The 23,212-nt window shown below is 41.2% G+C and overlaps 2 protein-coding genes across 3 annotated transcripts in view; one reads left to right on the top strand and one right to left on the bottom strand.

Annotated features, from left to right (window-relative positions):
- Positions 1-19,765, top strand: part of clstn1 (calsyntenin 1) — a 36,223-nt gene extending 16,458 nt beyond the window's left edge. The window contains 18 exon segments of the mRNA XM_018665862.2: positions 1,544-1,573; positions 3,128-3,323; positions 4,123-4,331; positions 5,135-5,284; positions 5,565-5,750; positions 5,866-6,114; positions 7,726-7,847; positions 7,988-8,150; positions 8,544-8,594; positions 9,624-9,781; positions 10,281-10,429; positions 11,273-11,517; positions 12,864-13,034; positions 13,317-13,420; positions 13,422-13,463; positions 13,633-13,768; positions 14,655-14,839; positions 16,203-19,765. Of these exon segments, the coding sequence (XP_018521378.1) occupies positions 1,544-1,573; positions 3,128-3,323; positions 4,123-4,331; positions 5,135-5,284; positions 5,565-5,750; positions 5,866-6,114; positions 7,726-7,847; positions 7,988-8,150; positions 8,544-8,594; positions 9,624-9,781; positions 10,281-10,429; positions 11,273-11,517; positions 12,864-13,034; positions 13,317-13,420; positions 13,422-13,463; positions 13,633-13,768; positions 14,655-14,839; positions 16,203-16,397 (2,741 nt within the window). The 3' untranslated portion in view covers positions 16,398-19,765.
- Positions 19,766-19,999: 234 nt separating this feature from the next.
- Positions 20,000-23,202, bottom strand: lzic (leucine zipper and CTNNBIP1 domain containing). Of its 2 annotated transcripts, none has more exons than XM_018665864.2 (7): positions 23,016-23,202; positions 22,591-22,715; positions 22,285-22,420; positions 22,051-22,149; positions 21,819-21,914; positions 21,475-21,556; positions 20,000-21,382 (listed from the first exon to the last, which is right to left on the bottom strand). In XM_018665864.2, exons 2-7 carry the CDS (start codon positions 22,689-22,691, stop codon positions 21,327-21,329), a joined length of 570 nt encoding a protein of 189 aa, XP_018521380.1. In that variant the 5' UTR covers positions 22,692-22,715; positions 23,016-23,202; the 3' UTR covers positions 20,000-21,326. The 2 variants fall into 2 exon arrangements, with proteins under 2 accessions (XP_018521380.1, XP_018521379.1); XM_018665863.2 differs by having other exon boundaries at positions 23,012-23,200.
- Positions 23,203-23,212: the final 10 nt, after the last annotated feature.

Here is a 23,212-nt window from a genome sequence, read left to right as displayed (position 1 = left end):
GGTGGACAACTTCAGCAGGAGGCCCGTAATTACTGGGAGGGTATTTAATAATATTCCCACTCTCTGCATGATGTTTGTCTCCTTTCACAGTAAATTAGTGCTGAACACTAGAGCTTGGTGCTGCCTCTTTCTTTCAGTGGGGGCTCCCTTTTTGATCAGCAGGCCTTTTGCGAATGGACTGTTGTGTCCCTGTGAACTTGCTCTCTGGAGATGGACAAGCAGTCTGGCCTCACGTGGCAGCATGGGTGACCAGCTCCGTGCCAGCCTCCTTCTAGTCGGTCCATCTGTGCCAGCAAACGGGGTTCACTGTAAAGCTGACCCACAGGACATCCAAAAGCCCCAATCACAGGCTCTTAAGTCAAATCAATGTGAAGAGGTGAACATTTAGCATGAAAGAGGAGCTGCTGTATTGGTCTGTGTGTATTAAGGGGGGAGTATACTGTGGGGACTGTGTGCTTTAAGTGCGTCTTTTTGTGTGTTTTGCGCATGCCTGTGCGGTGAGTTCAGTCAGGGTAATTGGAGCTGAAGTAGTCGAAACCAAAGCCTCCCACAAACTTGAAAATGAACTCAGTGTTCATGGATGACTGTGCTCTGAACCAAGAGAGGAACACAAAGCAGAAGGATTTACACACCAGATCTTGGTTATTTGATTCATAGAGGAATAATGGACAAGGTGAGAGAAGAAAACATCCTTGTTCCTGCAACACAGATCCCTGCAAATGGGTTCATCTGATGCCACTGAATATACAGTGTATTGATGTATTAGCCTGTAAATATTCTCATATTGTAATTCACTGTATTCATGAAGTACCAGCAGTTAAATGACCGCTGAAAGTCAGGACTGTAAAATCAATGCGTCACAATTGCTGTGAAGTAAGCAGAGAGGCCTGAGTGACCAGTGAAAAGTTGAGGAATTCCTGAAGCCCTGGTGTGAGCTGGTCATTAGAGCTGTGGGTGAACACAGAGGCCCACAACAACTTCCACTGCATGGCTGGCCCTGGACGGCAGCCCCTAATGTGAAATCCATTTCTAATTGTTTAGTAGGTGAAAACAAAATGAGCAGGTCCGTCCCACTGGAGGCCCCGACAGGGCTTTAAAAGGAACAGCCAAACAGAAAAGGACTTCAGTCATCATTTTATTAATGTGTGCTCGCGAGATTTCTTCTTTTCATCTTTAAAGTATGTATTCTGAATTATTCTCAAACAAAGTGAGTTGTTTTGGCCTGTCTACTAGTTTTCAGAAAACATAAGTGTGATGTTTTGAGGCATAAGATGAACTTGTTAAAGGACAGTAAAATGTCTGTTTGTTGTAATTGTGACTTTTCCACTAGTTGTTTCCTCTATAAGGATTTGCTGACGCAAGCATCTTTTCATACATGTTTTAATCCTTCCTTTCTTTCAACTGGCAGAGCACTTTTTGCTTGTGAAAGGTTTTGTAAGCTCATAGTGAGAGTGTGTTTCCTTCCTGTCCTCCCTGTGTTTTCTCTGAGCTTCTAACTCTTCTTTTAACTGATCTGGATTTATCTTCTCTCCCTTCCTTGTAGAGAGTTTTGAGGTGACCCTCACTGAAGAAGGTGATCTTGGGCTCTTTCTTCTGCCTTGTGCTTAGTTGTTATTATTAACCCACTAACGCAACAGACAGCATCCACACAGAAACTCCTGCCATGCTCTGTAATCTCCCCATTTGGTTTTCTCAACTTTACGTTTTTTTCTCACCCTGAATATTTTGGAGTTCCAACAGCTGGATGAAAAGTGTGATGTGGGGCTGACTGTACTTAGAAATATCTGTGCATGAGACATCCATTGCAGTTTGCAGACCCTAACAGTTTTTCAGCTGTCACCAGGAAACAGAAAGCTGCTTAAAACAGGAGTTCTCAGTCACTTTTCTGCCATTTTGTCCAATCTAATCCTTTCAGTTAAAGACTGTGGAAGGAAAAGCCAAATTTAAGATGATTCTATAAAAAACATAAAATCTAAAAGGACACATAAGATGATTTCATAACCTCTTAACACCCTCGGCAATTGGAGCAGAAATTGACAATGGGATTTGTATTTAAAGAGGATGAATGTTCTGAAATTGTGAACGTCTTAAAGGCACCGACCATGTTTGTTGTGCCTATCAGGCCTATGCAGGTACAGTGACTCCTGTGGATTTTTCTTACCTTTAAATCTCCAAAGGAAAGCTGCTGAGATTGTTAACTAATGCAAACTCTCTCTGCTGTAAAGTTTCTGTTGTTGCATCTTTGCCTCAGTGGATCTCTTGAGTTAATTCTCCACCACTAATCTCTACCATTAGCATGGCTGCAGTTGTCATTTGATGTGGATGTCAAGCAAGCTGATATTTCTAACCCCAGTTCTCATCCAGTACTTTTTGTTTGTAATATTGTTAGTGTACCAGTTTAGTTCTCTATGATTTCATGATTTTATTTGGATTCATTTTGCAGTCGTTTTTGGGTAAGAGGCAAAATTACACAGGAAGACTTCATTTATTTATGAAAAAAAAAAAAACTTACATTGGAGGTGTTGTCTGCAATTTTTTTTTTTCTTTCACAGACTTTTTGGGGTTTTCATGGCTGAATTGGTGCCGGAACATTATCACAATGCTCTCTATTGTGAAGAATTTAAAATTTTGCTTTTATTTCTTTTGCTTATTTATGTTGATAATCTCTCTCGTAAGATAGGTTGTTCTCTCTTCACTTCAGATATGTTTTCTATGTACTTACTTTTTGGTCTTGGTTTCTTGACTTTGATTTTATAATATTTTAAGTACTCCTGTGAAATGCCTGTCCACATCTTTTCGGTTTCTGCCTGCATGACTGGATGCAATGTTTTCAAGTGGCTTGGAAAAGACACTCCGTCTACTGATACTAAATGTCCCACACCCTCTCCCAACCTCCCTGCCCCTCAAACTACTCACCCATATGACAGTGCTTTTGGGCTTCCTCCACAGACACCACCCACCCCAATCTACAACTCCCTGGCTCCCAAAACCTGTGGCTGATCTTTTTTTTTTTGCGTGAATTTATGGTTTCTTTGCTTGAACATAATTGTTCTCTTTGTACGATAAAATTTAATCGCTGTCGTCAGTCATTCTGAGCAAACTCTCTCTTGGCTCTTGACGTGTTCAGGTGAGATTTGCGGCTTCAGGATCCACGGGCAGAATGTCCCTTTTGAGGCAGTGGTCCTGGACAAGTCCACTGGTGAGGGGGTCATCCGAGCCAAGGACAAGCTGGACTGCGAGCTGCAGAAGGAGCACACCTTCACCATCCAAGCCTACGACTGTGGAGAGGGTCCTGATGGCGCCAACATGAAGAAATCCCACAAGTGAGTCGACCTCTGCCATTGCATAAGTCTTAAGAGTTTTCCTCTGTCTCAACCAGATTCCACTTCACAGCAAATGATAATGGAATAGATGCTGAATGTCCAATTAAACATGAAAATAGAAAGGTGGGGTATTTTCACATTTAAGTCGTGTGGTGTGGTTCATATGAACCATCTGGTGCATTTACCACTTTGGTTTGTAATATGAAGACCAACCACAGGATATGATGTGATTTTTACTATGAATTCAAAAGCTTGTGCTGATTGAGAGAGAGTAATGTCCAAAGTGATCCATATAATCAGATCCAAAATAATTTGGTAACCATGGTAACATGAATGAAAGGCGCAAGCTTTGTTTGATATCCTTTTGGAAATTCAACAAAAGACATCGCAATTAAAGACAAACATCAAACAGCATCGTGCCTCATATGCATGTCTGTAGCACACAGTAACTGTTTCACAGTATGAATCGCTTCTTTTTGGTCTTATTTTTACCCATCTTTACGACATATTTAGTCCATTTGCAGTCTGGACTATGAATGCTCTTAATCAATTATTTCCTTGTGAGCACTTTGTGACCATGAGTCCATGAGGCACTGATGATGAGAATCACCAGAACTGCCAGATCGATCGAAGTGTCCTGTCAGTCCATATGTCAGTCCTGTTGCTGACATATCCCTTCAACAGGGATCATCACAGTAACAATCCTGTTCATACATTTTCTTGATTATCTCAAAATTATCATGTGTGACTGCAGAATAGCAGCCGACAGCGCCCTCACTAACTTGTTTGTCCCCATCAGGGCCACTGTCCACATCCAGGTGAACGACATCAACGAGTATTCACCAGTGTTCAAGGAGAAATCCTACAAAGCCACCGTCATCGAGGGAAAGAAGTACGACAGCATCCTGAAGGTGGAAGCAGTGGACGCCGACTGCTCTTTCCAGTTTAGCCAAATCTGCAACTACGAGATCGTCACCCCTGATGTGCCCTTCACCATCGACAAAGACGGTGAGGACCTTCACGTAGTAGCCTTGTTGGGGAGGGGGCGGGGGAGCTGCAGCGCGTGCCCAAGAGCCACAGTTTTATTGACACGCATCACATTGTCTATTGATCTGTGTAAACAACAGTGCCACAAGGCTGTCATTTAAAATTCACTGCAGCCCGTTGGCTTGCGAGACGATGACAGTCTCCTTGAAATGTCACCCAGGTTGGTCAGTCATTCGTGTCCGGCTGTAGGATTATTTATCTTATCGTGTCTTGTAAAACAAAATTAAAGATCCAGGGAAAAAAGGCATCAGATATCAAGGCCTAGCTGATATGATGATGGCGGTGACAGAACAGAAATATGAACACGTGAAATGTGATAATATGAGGAGAACAATCAGTGTTAGGATACATAATTTTGGTGACAGTGTTCAACTGTGACAGATAATTAGTGTCGGAGCTGGAAATGAAAGAACCTGAGGCAGTATCTGATCTTAGTTAAGCAAATTCCATCACGTTCTTTTAACAACTTGAATACTAATCAGATTCTGTATACGTGTTAGCTTGGTAATGAACTCTCAGTACAGCATCTCAACAAAAAAGATGTAAGTCAAAATATTAGGATGTAGCCCTAAGAGGTGTCAATTAATATATTATTCTTTCAGTTCAGCTTGACAGTGAATCACCTCTGGGTTTTTATATGTTTTCTGAATCATTTTTATTTCACTACAGTTCCTAGCACAGCTGCAGCTTTGAAATTAAACAAAGAGCAGCCCAGTCACATGTACTCTTTTTTTTTTTTGTTTTTTTGTTCCTGCTTCGTTCAGGCTTCATCAAGAACACAGAGAAACTGAGCTATGGCAAAGAGCACATGTATAAGCTGACCGTGACCGCCTACGACTGTGGAAAGAACCGTGCCTCCGAGGACGTGCTGGTCAAGATCAGCGTCAAACCCACCTGCAAACCCAGCTGGCAAGGTATCAAAGCTCTCCTCTGCTCGCTGTAGCTCGCCAACCTCTCATTGGTTAGGTGTGTCTCTGTGTAGAACAAAAGTGATCCACCGGCGCAAAGTCCACACAGGCTGCCACTGTCAAAAAGGTCCTTTAAGCCATAAGGCTTTTTCTCATGTTTGAAAGAACTGAAGTACTTCCTAATGTGTAATTACTATTGACAGCCCCTGTATTGACTGCTCACCTGTTGTCTGTGCTGTGCTGAAGGACATCTTTTCATTCTCTAACCTCTCTCTTCCGCTTTCAGGCTTCAATAAGAGGATTGAATATGAGCCTGGCACAGGCAGCCTGGCCCTTTTCCCCAGCATGCACTTGGAGACCTGTGATGAGCCAATCACCTCCATCCGAGCCAGCATTGAACTGGAAACCAACCATATTGGGAAGGGCTGCGACCGTGACACTTACTCTGAGAAGTCGCTGCACAAGCTGTGCGGTAAGTGACTGCTGCACTGGAAATGATTATTGTCAGTAGATGCAATCAGAATTCTTTTTTGATGAGTCCAAATGCCCAATTGAATTGCTTTGTCCTCTTTGATTGCTTGCTTTAGGAGCCAGCTCCGGCACTGTGGAGCTCCTTCCTGCCCCCAGCAGCTCTGCCAACTGGACGGTAGGGCTGCCCACCGATAATGGGCACGACAGCGACCAGGTGTTTGAGTTCAATGGCACCCAGGCCATTAAGGTCCCTGATGGCATGGTGAGCACCAGCCTGAAGGAGCCCTTCACCATCTCTGTGTGGATGAGGCATGGACCTGGGGCCCATGAGAAGGAGACCATCCTTTGCAACTCCGACAAGACAGGTAACACAACTCGAGAAGAGTTAGATCTTTTCAAAGTCAGAAATAAAGGTTTTAGCCGCAACTGGGCTGTATCAGAGCTCCAGCTTGACTTTTAGTTTTAGTTTAACTGTAAAAACACATGAAAATGCATTGACTGACTTTTACAAATTTCTGAATGGTCCTTCTGACATTAGTGCCAGAAAATGCATCGAAGCAGTACAAAAAATGACATAAAACTTGTATCATACAAGTATAGTGTGGTATCAGACGCGCAACTCATATTACATTAAAATATCTGGTATCTAATGAAGAAGTCAAACCCTGCGTTTAATTCTCTCTGCATTGAACTGACATACTCATTGTTGCTGCACATATGGTGTCTTGAAAATATGCTCTCTATAAATCTAATAAAAAATCTCATTGTACCTTCAGGCTATAATAAGTGCTTGTGCTCAGCTGGATGGCTAGCACATTTCAAACACACTTCTTTTTATATTGTCTCTGTCACCTCTGCCTAGTGCTTGGTGACCTTTCCATTTTTGTCACTAGTTGTAAATTTTGCGTGTGGTCACAAGCTCCTTGATCTTATTGACTGTAAAGTCGGTGCCATGGCCAGTGAGGGGGAGGCAGTACATCAGCTTCTGATGACTCTGACTGCTTATATAAGAAGGATTACATCAGGACGGCTGTGTCCTGGACAGGAAGCTCCCATAGCCATGAACTCAGCACCATTCATGACCTCCATTCAACGCAGCGTCTGTTTCACAGAAACATGAATATATCACATTTTGTTGATTTCCTCTAGTCTTTAGATCTTAATACTGAAATGCATTTCAAACACTAAAACTGTGAGACACAGATTTTTAAGCATTACTGAAAAGAAAAAAATCTATAATCTATCATAAAGTTTAAATTATCTAGACCTGTAGCCTGATAGAAAAAATGAAAAAAAAAAAAAACCCTCTCAAATTATAACCAATAATATAATACGACAATCCTTACTAACATTTTTGTTATAGACTAAGCCTATTGATACATATTGAGAAAAGCACTGTACATCTTTATATCTTTTCAAGGGATTTCAAGGACTGATGTTTGCTACAAAGATTAAATGTTGTTGGTGGCTTCCTCCAGTAAAATAAGCAACGGTTGCATTTCTAGGTTGTGGAACTGGTTTCAAAAGCATCCTCTCTGCCTCAGTGAGAACTTGTTAAAACATGCTGTAAATCACAGGAACAAGAACTGGCATAATTGTTATGAGCTGACGACAAATCCCAGTAGTTCACAGGGGATTATTGTTTTTGGGTTTTCATTAGGCATGTAGTTATGAGCTTGTCCTTGTAACTTACAGACACGTAATTTACTGACTTCTGTGTAGTCATCAGTAGTAAATATAAAAAACAATAGCACAGGTCATGTAAGATTTAAGATTTTTCCCTTTAATATCTTACTGCATGGTAGTTGCTTTTTTTTTGCTTCTTATGACCTCTAAAAATTCAGCAGTTGAATTTTGAAAATGCTAACAAATGCTGTCTTTTCAGTCTTGTGCTGAGGCACTTGATTTAAATTTGCCACCACCTATCCAAATATAGTCTCATGTCCTGATGTCCTCCCTCATATTTTCCTCTGCAGAGATGAACAGACACCACTACTCGCTCTACGTCCACAACTGCAGACTGATCCTTCTCCTCCGTCAGGATCCATCAGAGGCCGAGAACTACAAACCAGCAGAGTTTCACTGGAAGCTTGACCAGGTCAGCTGCTCCTACCACCAAACTTTGTGCAAAGTTAAGACAATGATAATCTAACAAAGAAAAGAGGTAGTTACAGTGCACTGTGTGACTTTCACAGTCTGGATTTCAGCTTTTCATCTCCTCTGCTGTGTTGTCCACAGGTTTGTGACAAAGAGTGGCATCACTACGTGCTGAATGTGGAGTTCCCCACTGTGTCTTTGTTTGTGGATGGGACTACCTTTGAGCCCTTCCTGGTTACAGAGGACTACCCACTGCATGCCTCCAAGATTGAAACTCAGCTCACTATTGGTGCCTGCTGGCAAGGTAAAGTCTATGAGATTTTTTGTGGAGGAAAGCTGCAACATTAATTAAGTCATAATAATTTTGTTTGACAAAAAGTATTCACTTTCAAATAAGCTGAAAGCACAGGTATACAGCATAAAGAAAAATGCGAATCCCTCTTATGTATGACTGCTACTCTGCATCTGTAACATTTTTTGACAGTTGGTCAGTTAAAAGATACTGTAATGCTGCATGGTAATCAGTTATACCTTTTGATTACAGCTTGTGTAAAATATAGCGTGCATGTTATTTTATTGTCAGGCAATACATTATTAACTCTCTCTTAGATTCTCAAATGATGCACCATGACCTCTCCTGCAGATCCTCAATCTTCCTCCCTGTCTCTCCCTGCTCTCTTGTTTCTGTCCTTTGCAGACAACTCAGGACATGACAATGACACTGAGACAGTCTCTGAGCCCACCTCAGGTTGCTCAAGTCTTTCCCTTACTCCTCAGATTTGTCCATGTGTCCACAATGTCCCACCATGCTAACTGCATCCTCATACCATTTCAACTAGAATGATTTGTGTACATTCTAGATGCAAAAAGATTTCTTTTTTCATAACCGTGTGCAGCATGATGCAGAATGGATGAGGAAAGTGTGATTTTATTTAGTATTATTATTATTTCATTTTATTTTTTCATTTTCTCCATCCTTCATTGATATGCTCCTCTCATTGCTGTGGCCAGGCAGTTGTTTTTTGCACCACAACCTGATACAAGAGCAGAGCAGAAATAGACATATAATGAGCACAAAACTCTGACCTGGCTGCAGTGTTTTGGACGTGCAGGCTCTTCTTTCAGAACATGACCTTGGGGTCAGAAGCAGTAGCTCCTCCATATCAGATAACACAGCTACAACAACACACGCACACATACACTGTGTAACCTTGAGATGTGAAAGTCCAGGTTTGTCTCCGACTCTGCAGCGGCGCAGATTCATGCTCATTAGGGTTTAGCTAGAAGACACGACACAATAGGTTCACCTTTGATTCAGCAGGATTGATGCACCTCACAGCATTACTGCATTACACTTTATTTTGAGCATTTTGCAGTCCTCAAGATGGTAAAACAAGATGACTAAAGAGGATTAATTTCATCAATATCTCATTTAATCCCTTCTTTCAACCCCTTTTCTTTTTTTTCTGTTGATGCCATTTTTTTCCACAGTAAGGCAGCGGTTCACCCTGTTAATGCAGATGTTGCATGTCTCTACAGCTTGTATAAGCTCATCCATCATTCTCCTGTCTCGCTCTCTGGGCCTCAGGCCTCGTGAAGGTTCACAAACTAACTTGCATGAACGCCATTCATGCCAGCTTTGCACGTTGAGAGGGCATGCTTGAATCGCCATCCCAGAAAAAGGTGAAGTCTGTGGAATGTACACTGGAGTAACTACTATTTTTTGTGTGTGTCTGTTATTGTTTTCCTCTCTGCATCCCTATCCTGATGTGCGCAGGCGGAAACGCTCGAATGGCTCAGTTTTTCCGGGGTAACCTGGCAGGGCTGATGATCCGCTCTGGCAAACTGGAGAACAAGAAGGTGATCGACTGTTTGTACACATGCAAGGAGGGCCTGGATGTGCAGCTGCCTGAGGAGGTAGCTTCAGCTGTCAAGGTGAGGAGGGCAAAGTCAAAACACGCTCAACCTCAGTCAGCCTGAGTATATTTGTGCATTGAGAAGACGGTCTAGCTTTGTGGCTCCCAATGTGAAATCTACTCTCAACCCCTCTCACAGGTTGCATTTATGTGTGAATTGTGAGCAGTTGAAGAACGGTTTGAATGGTTTGTTGAGGCTGGAAGAGGTGTGACGATCCAGTGTCTTACAATAAATAAGGAGATATTAGTGAAAAATTTGAAACAATAAATTATTTTCTATCTTGTCAGTCATTTTGGGGTACTGATGCAAAGTCAGTAACCACTACTTTAAGCGAAAGGGTAACATATATCAACAATTCAGAATAATAATGTCTGGTCGGCTTGGCACTTGATTTTTTAATTGTTTAGTGTCATGCTAACAACACACACTAACACATTTTTGGGTGTAAATTACAACATGACTTCAGCAGACAATCTTCCCTCAAATAACACAGTCCTTCACCTTGTTCTCTTCTCAGGTGGAGTTCAACCCCAACCAGTCCTCTCTGACTGTGGAGGGCGATGACATCGATGCCTTCGACAAGGTCATGCAGCACATCTCCTACCTGAACTCCCGCCAGTTCCCGACCCCCGGCATCAGGCACCTCCGCATCTCCACCACCGTGAAGTAAGAAGCAAAAGCCAAAAATACTTCACTATTTGTTATTATCCTCTCTGCTCTGTCTCTTGTCGTGTCGCCTCATCTGTCAGTCAGCAGCAGCTCAGTGTTCATAAGACAGGCATTCAGAGAGGGTTCAGCTTTCTGCTTTAAATATAAGGATGGTTTGTTGAGGTAAAATAGAGGTCAAAAGTTTTATCTGATTTCCATAACAAAGAGAGTAAACATGAGATGTTTTTGGTGTTGAAGAATGACAGGCTGAGGAGCTGTGTGAATCTGTATTTTGTTTTCTTAATCTCTTTAATGTGGATTTTTTTATAAGAGTGATGTATTCAGAGAGCGAAATGCGAGTAACAAAACAGCAATACATTTACAGATGATGTATGAATAGAGTGTATTAAGGCTCAGGTTTTTGCTGAGCCTAATCCAAGATCAGTGCCAGCTAGTGTTGCAGTTAGATACTTGTTTTTGTTTGTATAAGCACAAATCTGCATCACCACTGAGTCATTGGTTGGACTGTGCAATTGCACCAAGTACCAAAATTATACCTGCAGTTTCTACCTCTGAGGGCAACTTTCGATCTGGTAGAACATCTAGATGAATGTAGAGGAGGAGCTGCAGTAAGCATTTTTTAATGTAAAGTTTCACTCACCCCTGAGTTTCTAGATTCATTTTCCTTACACGCACACAGCAGTTCAGGTGGCTCAAATTTTCACTTTCATTTGTCATATTTGCTTTCCACCAGCTTATCTCAGTGTTACATCTTTTCCAATCACCCTGCCTAAACAGAACACGCAGAATTTGATTATGGAATCAGAACACATTCAAAACACCACTTTTGTCTTCCCCCAGATGTTTCAATGAGGAGTCCTGCGTCACGGTGCCGGACGCTGAGGGCTATGTGATGGTGCTGCAGCCCGAAGAACCCAAGATCAGCCTGAGCGGCATCGACCACTTTGCCCGCAGCGCTGCCGAATTCGAGAGCCAGGAAGGCGTGACGCTGTTCCCCGAGCTGCGCATCGTGAGCACCATCACCCGCGAGGTGGAGGCCGATGCCGAGTCTGAGACTGCAGAGGGAGCTGATGATGACCCCACGGGTGAGAGAAATGCACACAGGACACCTGAGTAACCCTCCTGATAATGTTAAAGGAAATTTGTTGATATAGCTAACCCATTTTTCAGTGGATTATTTGTGTTGTTCACTTAATAGCTGGCTCATCCTCCGAGTTACACAGGCTGACTTCTATTTTAACACTGCCACAGCCTGAGTTTTGAACACAGTGAATATACAGTTGATAGCTGTGTAGACATTCAGTAGCTGCTGAGGATTATGTCTAGAGGACGAAAGGATTGGATGGACAGAATGAGAGGGAGGGAGCGAGAAAAGAGATAAGTTGTTTACTACTTTATGGGAGGGGTCAGTTGGCGTGCCACGCCATCTGTTAGGCATGTATATGAGCTAAGAGTAGGAGAGACAATGGACGTGTACTGAGGTTGACACAGATACAGGGAGATACGATGTCCTGTGGTGAACAGCAGGCCATATGGGACAAAAGGGCTCACAGCGATCTGTTGCTATTACCTGCATTACTCTGCCCCACCTTACACAACCACACAAACGAGAGATGTCACGTCAGATGATTAAAAATCACTTGATCGGAGCTTCCACAGAGTCAAAAGGTGCAAAATGTGTGTGCATGAAATTTTAATTTGTTTCATAAGCAAAATGGAGAAGACGGGCTGCCACAGCCAGGGCATAGAAATATATTAAAATTAAATATTAAAATACCTTTCATTTGTAATTTCTGAGCTGTTTTCAACCTCTGTTTAAAAAAAGATGTAACTAACAGAAGGTTATTAACATAGACTTCAGCTGACAAAGTAACACTGCTGCTTTTTAACACTAAACATGGAACATATTTGCTGCTAACAGCACTATGATTAACTTACAGCAGTTCATGATGAAGGACAGATACCGACGAAGACTATGTGTATATCTGAGTGTCTGAGTCTATTTATTTGAAGCATGGACAGTGGAGGTAAGGGCAGCTCAGGTTAGGCTGTACATCATGATCAGGATGCTTCACTCATCTCATGTTCTTCATCCCCCTCTAACGCTCAAACGCTCAGAGTCTTTCCGTTGACTGATCTTTAGAATAAGAGAGCTCACTTTTTTCCCGCTGCTCTGACTTAGAACATCTTGGTAACTTGTCTTTGTAAAGTGCAGCCAACTGGTAATTTCACACACACACACAGGAAGAGATTGGAGTCTTGAAGATTTTTCCAAAAATGTACAGATCTGTGTGAGATATGTCACCTTTTATAAACGTCCAGTGTGAACCTTAACACCAAACTCATACATTCAGGTATAATGGACAATCATAAATTTGCATAGAACCCTACAACTCATTGTCCTTTCTCCCCCTACTTATTTTCCATTCAGTCCAAGAGACAGTGGTGTCAGAGGAGATCATGCACAACCTGGACACATGTGAAGTGACTGTTGTGGGAGACGAGCTGGACGGGGAGCATGAGAGCCTGGAGGTGGACATGTCCCAGTTGCAGCAGCACGGACTGGAGATGAGCTCTTCTAACCTGGGCCTCGTCATCACCGGTACAGAGCAGCTTTACATAGAAAGGAGAGGAAATGCTTTGTAATCTGAATAATCAGACATAAACAAATAAAAATGCAATCATCCATACTATATGTATGTAGGTATTCAAGCTGTCTGCCACAGAGATTTGAAGTCAGTTTCTTACATAAAATCTACTGTCGGTAGAAGTCCATTTCATTTGTACTCCACAACATCACTATGTTTTCCTCTTATATGGAGACTTTTCTGGTGAATGCTGACCAGATTTCTTTCTGACACAAGCTCCTCTCTTTGTGTCCCAGGTGTGAACACCATGGCCAACTACGAGCAGGTCCTGCACCTTATCCGTTACAAGAACTGGCACACCGAGGCTCTCTTTGACAGGAAATTCAAGCTGGTCTGCTCCTGAGCTCAACGGCCGCTACATCAGCAACGACTTCAAGGTCGAGGTATGACCGACCGTTTGTCAGTAACGTCACGTAACGGCGTGACGCATTCACAACACAGGATTTGCAAGTCATGCCCTCCTGTTACTGAAGCCATTCTTGTCTCCTGTCACAGTACTAGTAAGAGTTTCAGACAGATTACATGTGTGTTTCGGTTTTTTATTCTCCCCAGGTGAATGTAATCCACACAGCCAGTCCCGTGGAGCATGCTAACAATGCCATGGTGCAGCCTAATTTCATTAACCCCGTCCATCATGCCTCTGTGGATCTGTCTGGTCACAACCTGGTCAACGCTCACCAGGCCTCAGGTACTGCAACACGTGAAATGTTAGGGTTTTTTTCTTTGACCTTTCTTTGAACTTTTATCACACAAACCAGGACTGTGTTTTCCAGGCGGCTTGAAACACACAGAGACATAGAGGGCCCCCTCTGCTGAAGCGTATCTGTAGTCTTGTACAATCATCTCACCAAAGTAAAAGAGCAACATTTTGTAATTTTGTTGAACTGGTCATGATGTTAAAAGACACAAAAACAAAGAATCCACCACACAGTCTGCTGTGAAGCAGTTCTTGCATTGTGATGTACATTTTTCAAGGAGCCTCCTGAAACTTCTAGTATTTTGCTTATCTGTTGAAGTTAATACCAGACATCATAATTGAACCAGCAATCTGCTTAATTGTTGTGCTGTAGAAAGAATATCTGGCCTCTGGTATGGGAGGCATTACTAGCAGATGGATTACAGTCTATTAATCAGAAGTAGGGCACGTATGAAACACTAGCTGTTTTTTTTTTTTTTGTTAACTGACACAAGTTTAGGGATTACACTTGAGTGCTGTCTGTGACATCTGTACGGGCGGTGCTCTGAGCACAACCCTTTATTTCCCGGCTGCAGTAATCTTCTAGGCTGTCAGGCTCGCTAAGCCTGCCACCGCACAAGAGAGGCCCTTTCCTACTAATATGGGGCAAAGTGGAGCAGGTTGGCAGGAGACACGTAAAGCTATTTAAAGACAGACACACACCTAGAGCTGCCGAAAAGCATTTAATTGCAGTTTAGTGAGAGCCCATTAACATTGGGGCCGGCACACCATGAAACTGAAGCCCTTGAAATGTCCTCAGACAGACGTGGAAGCTGCGTCTCCCCACATAAAGCTGTGACAGTCATTCTGTGTTTGTGTGTTGTTTGCTTTTTCACAGTGGTTCCCAGCGCAGCCACCATTGTCATTGTGGTGTGCGTCAGCTTCCTGGTGTTCATGATCATCCTGGGGGTGTTCCGCATCCGAGCTGCGCACCAGAGAACCATGAGAGACCAGGAGAACGGCAAGGAGAATGAGATGGACTGGGACGACTCAGCTCTCACTATCACTGTCAACCCCATGGAGGTAAAAAACAAAACAAAACAAAACCCCACACACTTAGGGACAACTAGTGAACGTTTTTCTGGCGATTAGCTAGAATGTCACTGTTCAATAAAATGTGGTCGTGTTGCAGCTCAGACAGCTTTTCACCTGCTAATGCTCTCTGGGTGATGCTGCAACTGTGCCCTAGTTTTATCTGAGCTCTCATGATTGACAGTCCTGTGGGATTTTTTTTTGTGGGGGGGGGACTTTGTTGTAGATATTTCTGGAGGTTCACCTCACTAATTGAAATAAAAGAATCTGATTAATGAGTCAGCTTGTGGGCAGGATATAAATATTTGTACAGTAGATTCATAACTTTTTGAATTGCTGTGCGGGTTTGCAACTAATTTAATTTATAATTCATACTTTGCTGATACAGTGACCCAGCAGCTAGTTTCTTTACTTAACTAACATCTTTTAAATGAAAAGAATTGCTTTGAGTCATGCTGTTGCAGTATTCACATCTGCTGAGGTCCGTCATAGCACAAATCACAAAGGTGGGTCGTTGTATTAAAGAGCATCGTATCTCCATTAAGTGAGTCGTAGATTTGTTTGTTCAAAGTAAGTAAGTAATGAGAGGTAACTTGAGAAGAGGAATAAAAGCTTTATTTCATGAACAGCAGTCAGTAAGCATTCAGAAAAACTGTTAGATCTTTTGTTTCTTTTGTTCTTTCATTATCGGTCAAAACCAGTTGGGTGAGTGTGTTGTTACATGATGTCCAGGGCTGAATGATATGTTTGAAACAATCAATGTATTAATCAATATGTATCATACATCATCAATGTAAAACAATACTGCATGCATTTTGGGAGGATAAATTATGATTATAGCCCTGAGGATTCATTTAGATATGATTTGTATATAAAAGCAAAGTGTGTGCCCGGCTGAGATCTGGTAATTTACCAGTTACTGTTGAAACTCATGTGTCAGTGCACAATACTTCCTTTAAGAAAATAAAAACAGACACTGATTTTGTAGATATAGATGATGCACAAAAATGGGTTAGCTGTTCACATATGAAACATTTAAACTGGAAGATGAGAAAAATCTCGTGGGATTTGTTATGTTATAGCTTGTTTAGACACATGAACTTCGACAGCAAACGTTTTATTACCAATAAAACCTTTTAGTATTTTCATGAAAGTAATTGCAATTAGCGATCTGAGAAACAGAGACACACAACAGCACCCAGTCCTACCTCCCACCAGTTAGGTAAAACTGGTCTAAGAAATAATGAAGCTAGAACACATGGAAGAGCAGTTTAAACCATTTAAAACTGTAAATTCTCATCGCAGAGAGTGACAGTCCACTAACAACCCCTCTCCCTCTCTGTCTCTAATGCAGACGTACGAGGACCAGCACAGCAGTGAGGAGGAGGAGGAAGAGGAGGAGGAGAGCGAGGACGGAGAGGAGGAAGATGACATCACGAGCGCTGAGTCAGAGAGCAGCGAAGACGAGGAGGGCGGGGAGCCGGAGGACCAGCAGGGGGCCAGCAGACAGCAGCAGCTGGAGTGGGACGACTCCACCCTCACCTACTAAAACGACACGCTTACACACACATCAACAAACACACATTGCACTCCACGCAAGCTCTCTCTCTCTTTCTCTCTCACACACACACACACACACAACAACTCACACTTATTCAGATCCTCATACTCACTGCTTCACACCCTCCCCACCCCCACAGTTTCATGTCCAAGGAGCCATGATGTAAAATAGAAAACACACATACACAAAAAAAAAATTACAAAAAAGAAAAACAAAAATTCCCTTCAGCGTATATATGGTCAAGGTTTTCCTGTTGTTATCTTAGTGGTGGTACTCAGTGTAGTGTAGTCATCACCGGATTGCTGATTTTTACTGTTTATTTTTTTATTTATTATATTTTAATTCCCAGGAAAACTTGGCCTGCATTTGTTTTGAACTGTGTGAGGAAGCCAACCCTGCACTTTTTGTTTTCTCTCAGACGTAAGGCGTTCAAATGGAAAATATATTTTTTTTTCCCCTGATGTATATTCTTGCTTAATGCTTTTAGGTTTGTCTCACGTATAGCTTTGACTTGAGTTTTCTTGACTTGTAGTCCACAGTGAAACAAAATGATGCTTTTAACAAGTAGACCGCATTTTCTTTCTTTTTTTTCTTTTAGTGCATGAGGATATTTGACTTATGTCATATGTGTAGAGAAACCAATTGCTTTTTAAAAATTTTGTAAATATAAAGAAACCATGTAATTAGTCGATGTGTTAGTGAAGGCCTACTCAACAGGGTCCAATATCTAAAATGACGCAGTACGTTATGTAGAATATTTGTGTCACAGAGGCTGTAGCATGTTGCTAAATTTCTGCAAAAGCTGTTCCATCATGCTTGTACAAAAAAATGTCTGCTTCATAATGAGAAACCCAGGACTGTTAAGCAGAGGTTTCCATGATAAAGTGGTGTCTATTTTGTCTTTACCTTTTTTTTCTTTTCTTTTCTTTTTTTTTTTTTTTTTTGCAAAGAGAAAAATCTTTTCTTTTGCTCTCTCGTAGGCAGGACTGGTCGATGGTTTCAGCGTCATACATGCTTTGCTTTGCTTGAACAGGTGGCGATGCTCTACTCCAGGCGTCAACGTGTGCTTCATTCCCAATAGATCTCACTGTTGTACAGAAGGGATTTTTTCTGTTCGTTCACACTAATCACACTCGTGAGAAATTGCTTATGTACAAAAACCACATTTGGCGCGGAACGGTACAAACACCAGACCAGCAGGTTCTGCAGTGCTGTTGATCTTGAAAAATATGGGTACTAACATTTCTGCCAGTGTATTTGGACAAGTAGGAGAGATTTCCTCAGCAGCTTTAAAAAGTCTTTCACCCGTATCCCGGTCCTGCTGTGCTGACAGAAGTAGGGAGGAGGGGGGAAAAAAAAACCCTTCAAACCACTGAAGGAGCAGATTAATGACAGACAGAGCTTTAGTGGAGTCTGGATGAATGTTGCAGTCGCTGGCATTGTTTTTGGGGACAGAAGTGAAATGAAAGTACTTTTCAGGATTCCTCTGTTGCAACTTTATTTTCCATGGCGCGGCTATTTAACCTGAAATAATAATACATATATTAGATGCATTTTTAAACTGGTTTCTTATCGCAAAATAAGCACTGTCTTTACTGTAGTTTATGGCATTACAACTGAGGGTACGACTGCGTAGTTTACAATAGGAAAATAGTTTAAAAATGAATCAGATGAAATATTTTTTTGCAGACCACTAGATTTTATTGTACATGGAACTGTACTGTAGAGTTGTTCTAAGATATTTGTTTACATTTGGTAAACTTACTTTCCTTCTGGTATTAGTATAAAGCTTATACAATTGATCGGGAAATGTGTCCAACCTCTTATCTCCTCTCAGACACTGTTGTAACTATTTAGTGTTTGTCTCATGTTTTTTGGGTACCAAGTAAAACATAAACATTTCTCAAACTTGCATTAATTAAAGCAGATATAGATTTGGGGCATTGCAGTGAGCAGAATGCGGCATTATCAGGATTAGAAACGTTGGCGAGTCTCATATTTTGCATGCGGATCTATTTTCAGAGGCCAAAATTCAGTTGAGAAACACATAAAAGGCTCTGTCACTGGAGACAGTTTCCAGGCTACTTTTGAGGATTTGAGTCGCGCAGTTGTTGTGTTTGACTTTTAAGTTCAATTAATTTAATATTTTTAGAAGTCTGCAGTGGAAATGTAGTGAACAGTCTCCCCCTCCGCGATGACTCGGACTTGTAAAAAACAAAAAAACCCCACACGAGGTCTGAGCCAGCTGAGATGGGAGTGCCTTTTGCCTTTTTCGATCATAGCGTATTTAGCAGGTCTAACAAAAAACAAACAAACAAAAAAAAAAAACAACACTCATCCATGCTCTTTTATTTGAGGCATTTTTATTTTTATTTTTTGTATTTGTTTGCTAGATTTCTTACAGAGCTGGGGATTATGTTTTTCTTTCAGTTTGTTGTAACAATAGTCCACCGCTAGTTTTATTAAAAGTGACAAACATTTCACATAGATGTCATGTGTCCATGTTGATGTGTAGAGGAAGTAGATCCATATTGTATCTTCTATAGATATTGTATGAAACCATATTGTACTAAATCATATTGACGGAATCCACCTTTAAAAAGATGTACATAATGAAATTGCTTTGGCAGCGTACATGGGTATACTGTTAATTGACCTAGTTGTGTATAGTGGAAGGTAATTTTGAACAGTGTCCTATTGCCTGAGTTGTTGAGAAATGATTTTTGAGGGCAGCATGAAAATCACAAGAGTATAATAAGCCTGTCGATTCAGAAATTCTCACAGTTTCATTATGTCAAACACTTAAATGTCCACATTTCATCTACAGTTTTAAAGTACCATGGGTCACTGATATGTGCACACTGACTGCGAGGTCAAGTCTCCACAGTGACCCCGCCATCTCCAGTTTTTCTGGGTTATTTGCTTTCTGATCAGCCCCTTGAGTTAAGTGTACGTTGGTTGAATTGAATGTCACTGCCTAACAAACTGAAATGCAGCCATACTGTAATAAACACTAAGATGTTAAAGGGGAATTTACTTTGCATGAACCACAAGTTTGTGTACGTTCCATGTGGGGGTTGTGAGACTGGAGTGAGAAAGGAGATGTGATACACTACTGATTCTCATACTGTCCGTTTCACACGTCCACAACACTCCAGATATATATATATATATATTTTGTTTCTTTTCTTTTCAATTTTTGCTCAAAATGGAAGGTGACTGTGTTTTTTGAACGGTTGGATGCTTCCTTTGTGCTTGTTGGAGCTGCTCTCACTTTTCTACCAATTGAAAGGCAAATTGTAGTGAAGTTGATGCTTGCTCGCAAACAAAATAAAGGATGATGAGATGGGGTATAACTTCTGTCTGCTCTTGTTTTCCTTTAATCATAGTTCATTCTGTAAGAGTACATCACCAGTGTAAACATAGTGCTGGTGGTAAACGCCCTGACTAGTGCTTCTGGAGTGTTTTAAGTACTTTAAATCTTGAACATCGGCGCCCTCTGGTGGTGAAAACAAAAATTCTTGCCTCAAAAAATAAAAGATGTAAAAGAATTTCACAGGTGAAACAAATCAAACATAAACACTGTCTGCTATTGATTTTTTTGTTTTTACTAACATTCAAAGTAAAATGGCTTCAAAGCTCAAGACTGATGTTGTAAACATTGTGACATTGTTATGCTCTAGTTTCAACCAGTCAAACTTGAAAGATGAAATTTAATGCAATACTGCACTTAAGAGTTGCACATTTTAAACCACAGTGGTTGATGATTGAAACACAGTTTGAAATGCTCGATGAACAATGAGAGTGGACAAGATACCAGGTACACCTGACAATGTGCAGTGTAGTTTGTAAACAAGTGTGTGCAATGACACATTCTTTTATTTCCAATTTCCTCCTTACTTCAGAGATAAAGTGAAAATCTACTTATTGCTCTTCCTTGCAGAGCGTCCTTTCAAACAGCTCAGTCAGGTTTATAACTGATGATTGAAGAGATGGAGGAAGGGTTTTTATTTTATTTTTGTAACCCAGTCTGCATCTGGAGCTGTAAAGTGACCTCATGTTCCTCGCCCGTTAAATGACCACAAGCTCTGTTTCATCAAACTGAATGACTCTAATGAGATGGCTGTTGCTGAAACCCTCAAAAGAAGCTCCACAATGTTTAACAGATGGCAACAAATCCATCACGTTGCAGTCAAGACTGGTCAGGAAACTTATTTTCTATCTGTCTTAATACAAAATTTGCACCAATACTACATTTTGGAAATTTTGTTTTCAGTTTTCAATCTAATTTAAGAGGCTTATAATATCAATATTTTGGAGAGACAGACTGTGGTTGTGCTTGCTAACTACTCTGCTACGCTTTGAGTTTATCACTCTGGGACTCTGACACACTGCTGAATACTATCAAGTTGTACTACATGCAATCTGCATTTAATGTCATTTCAGTAAGTTCTGTCTCATGTGGTACTTCTGTTATTTTGTCCAACGCCCTGTACACAGCACAATTTAGTTAAAATAACATTATATCTTGAATATCTGCAGCAGTCACACAGGAAATCAACATCTTAAAAATACCACAAATTTTCAGGTTTTAAGACCAACACACAGACATGGCAACCCACAAAGAAATACAGCACAAAACACAACAGATTATTTCTCATGATCTGCCCTCTACATTCATGTACACGTCTTTATATTTAACAAATCATATGGTCGTACCTATAATACAATTTTACACTTATCTGGACAAATAAAAGACATTTACAAAAGTTGAGGGGTATAAAACAATACTGTTAAAAAATGTTAGCATCCACAGCAACACCTAGAAGTGCACTGATTATTTACAAAATCAATTGGCACATTTGTTTCTCGGTAATAACCAAGATTAAGAGTTAAAATGAATGCATTGTAGAATTACTATGCTTTGGTTTTCACACCAGAGCTAGCCAAAGCCATAATTTTATCTTCTGACCCTGAAAAAGAAAGCAAAACAAGATAAGTGTGAATGTTCATCTAATATGTTGTGTAATTAAACACTTCTGTGAAATCACAAGTTTATTCTCACCTGGGTTTGCAGTCACTTTTTCAAACTGGCTCAGGGTAGCTGTAGCATTTTCAGTGAGAAAAGCCTCATCCTCTGCAGTAAGCTGTCAGACCAGCCAGAAAAAAAAAGTGGTCACTGATTGCAACTTTGATCAGGCAATAATAACATGTTTATAATGTTCCAGATTATTCTGGAGGGAGATTTAGGCTTGTTGTAGCAACTGCTCTGTCAGCCCAGGGACACCTAAATGACTAAAATAAGTCAGTGCAGCTTTAAGAGTTCATGTAGACTCACTGAGCACAAGCCAGTGAATCATCCATGAACCCGTGGAAAAACATCAGATCTCTGTCGTGAGCGTTTCTCACCTTCTCTCCCAGTTTTCTCAGGGCTGTGAGGATTTCCATTTTCTGCTGTGTGTACACGTCCCGTGACAGCTTCCCCACAATGACATCTCGGTCCATCTGCGCAGAATGTCACACAGCAGTTGGAAGATTTTCAGGTCAAGCCATTCGCAGAAATTATTGAGCGGTTGAGTTAAATCTACAGCTGAGCATTATGCAAAAAGAAAAATCATATTCTAGATAGTTCAGTGCAAACCTCTGCTAGTCTGGTTCTCAGCTGTCCTGGCTGCTTCTTAGCAAAAAGTCGGATCACCTCTGGGGTTTTGAATGCTTGGCTGATGGCAGCTTGGATTGCCTGATGAAGACAGACACACCAGAAAAAAACATCATTGTTTATACCAGATTAATGAAGTTACTTTTTCTTAAAGCTCTAACATCTTTAAATCGCCCATTACACAGTAACAGCACATTGTCCATTGAATGTTTGTACCAGTTGCATTCCACTGAGTTCATCAACAAGTGTCATGTCTCCTGTCATGATCTTCTTCAAGGAGTCATTGAATTCACTCAGCTGCTCCAAGGTTTCCTTCTTTGTCTCCTCATACTCTTCCTCATCCAGTTCTTCTCTAGAATAAACAAACATGGGTTAACTAACATGAGAAAATACTGAGAAGCCTATAGAGTATTTTCTGGCATGGATGAGATCATCACTTGCCAGCTTTAACATGCCAGATTTTCTCATTCAGTCATGAGACTGTACACCGACGTGGATTTAATTAATCTCTCTCAACTGCACCTGCATTCTTCCAGATCCTGAAGTTGCTGCATCAGTCTGTCGAGCTGCTCTTCCATGTTTTGCCTCAGTTTTCCAGTTTCTGATTTCCCGCGAGAAGCCATCCTCTTTAGTGAAAGATTGCCAACCTAAGGAGAGCGCAAAAACAGAGAAGAGAGTCAGACACTGGGTTTCATGGGAATTAACGCCCCAGAGTGCCACCAGACAACTTTTACATTAACCTAGCATGCTATCTGCAATCCGTCTTCATGACCAACGACTGGTGCTGTTGGTGCATTACAACAAAACTGTTCAACGTTTAGCTACTCACTAACTCTACTGAGGATAAATGTATTTGCTGGAAGCTCAGACTGTGCTGTCTTGACTGTGGATGTTGTTTAGTTAGCTGGGAAGCTAGCTAGCATGCTAAAAGAAAGCACCTCACCTGCCTGTCTTTGTAAACAGTTGTAAATCAGCCTTGCGATTAGTCAAATATTTGCGTGAGCTTGGCGAGTGTACCACAAAAGTACCCAAATCGCAGAATGGGATCTTCGCGAACAATAACTACTTTTAAATACGGTTACAAGAAATTTAGTGTTTGTCGACGCGTTTGTGTTTTGTGGACTTGTGCTTGTGAACGTAGCTT

This window comes from Lates calcarifer, linkage group LG6, assembly GCF_001640805.2.
Source record: "Lates calcarifer isolate ASB-BC8 linkage group LG6, TLL_Latcal_v3, whole genome shotgun sequence".
NCBI lineage: Eukaryota > Metazoa > Chordata > Actinopteri > Centropomidae > Lates > Lates calcarifer.
This window is presented reverse-complemented; position numbering and strand designations above follow the sequence as displayed.

Excerpts from the sequence above, each read along its gene's own strand:
- lzic (XM_018665864.2), bottom strand. The coding sequence starts at position 22,691 with ATGGCTTCTCGCGGGAAATCAGAAACTGGAAAACTGAGGCAAAACATG. Across the intron at positions 22,150-22,284 it reads AACTCAGTGGAATGCAACTG|GCAATCCAAGCTGCCATCAG; the intron begins GTACAAACATTC and ends TGTCTTCATCAG. Across the intron at positions 21,383-21,474 it reads AAAAGTGACTGCAAACCCAG|GGTCAGAAGATAAAATTATG; the intron begins GTGAGAATAAAC and ends TTTCTTTTTCAG.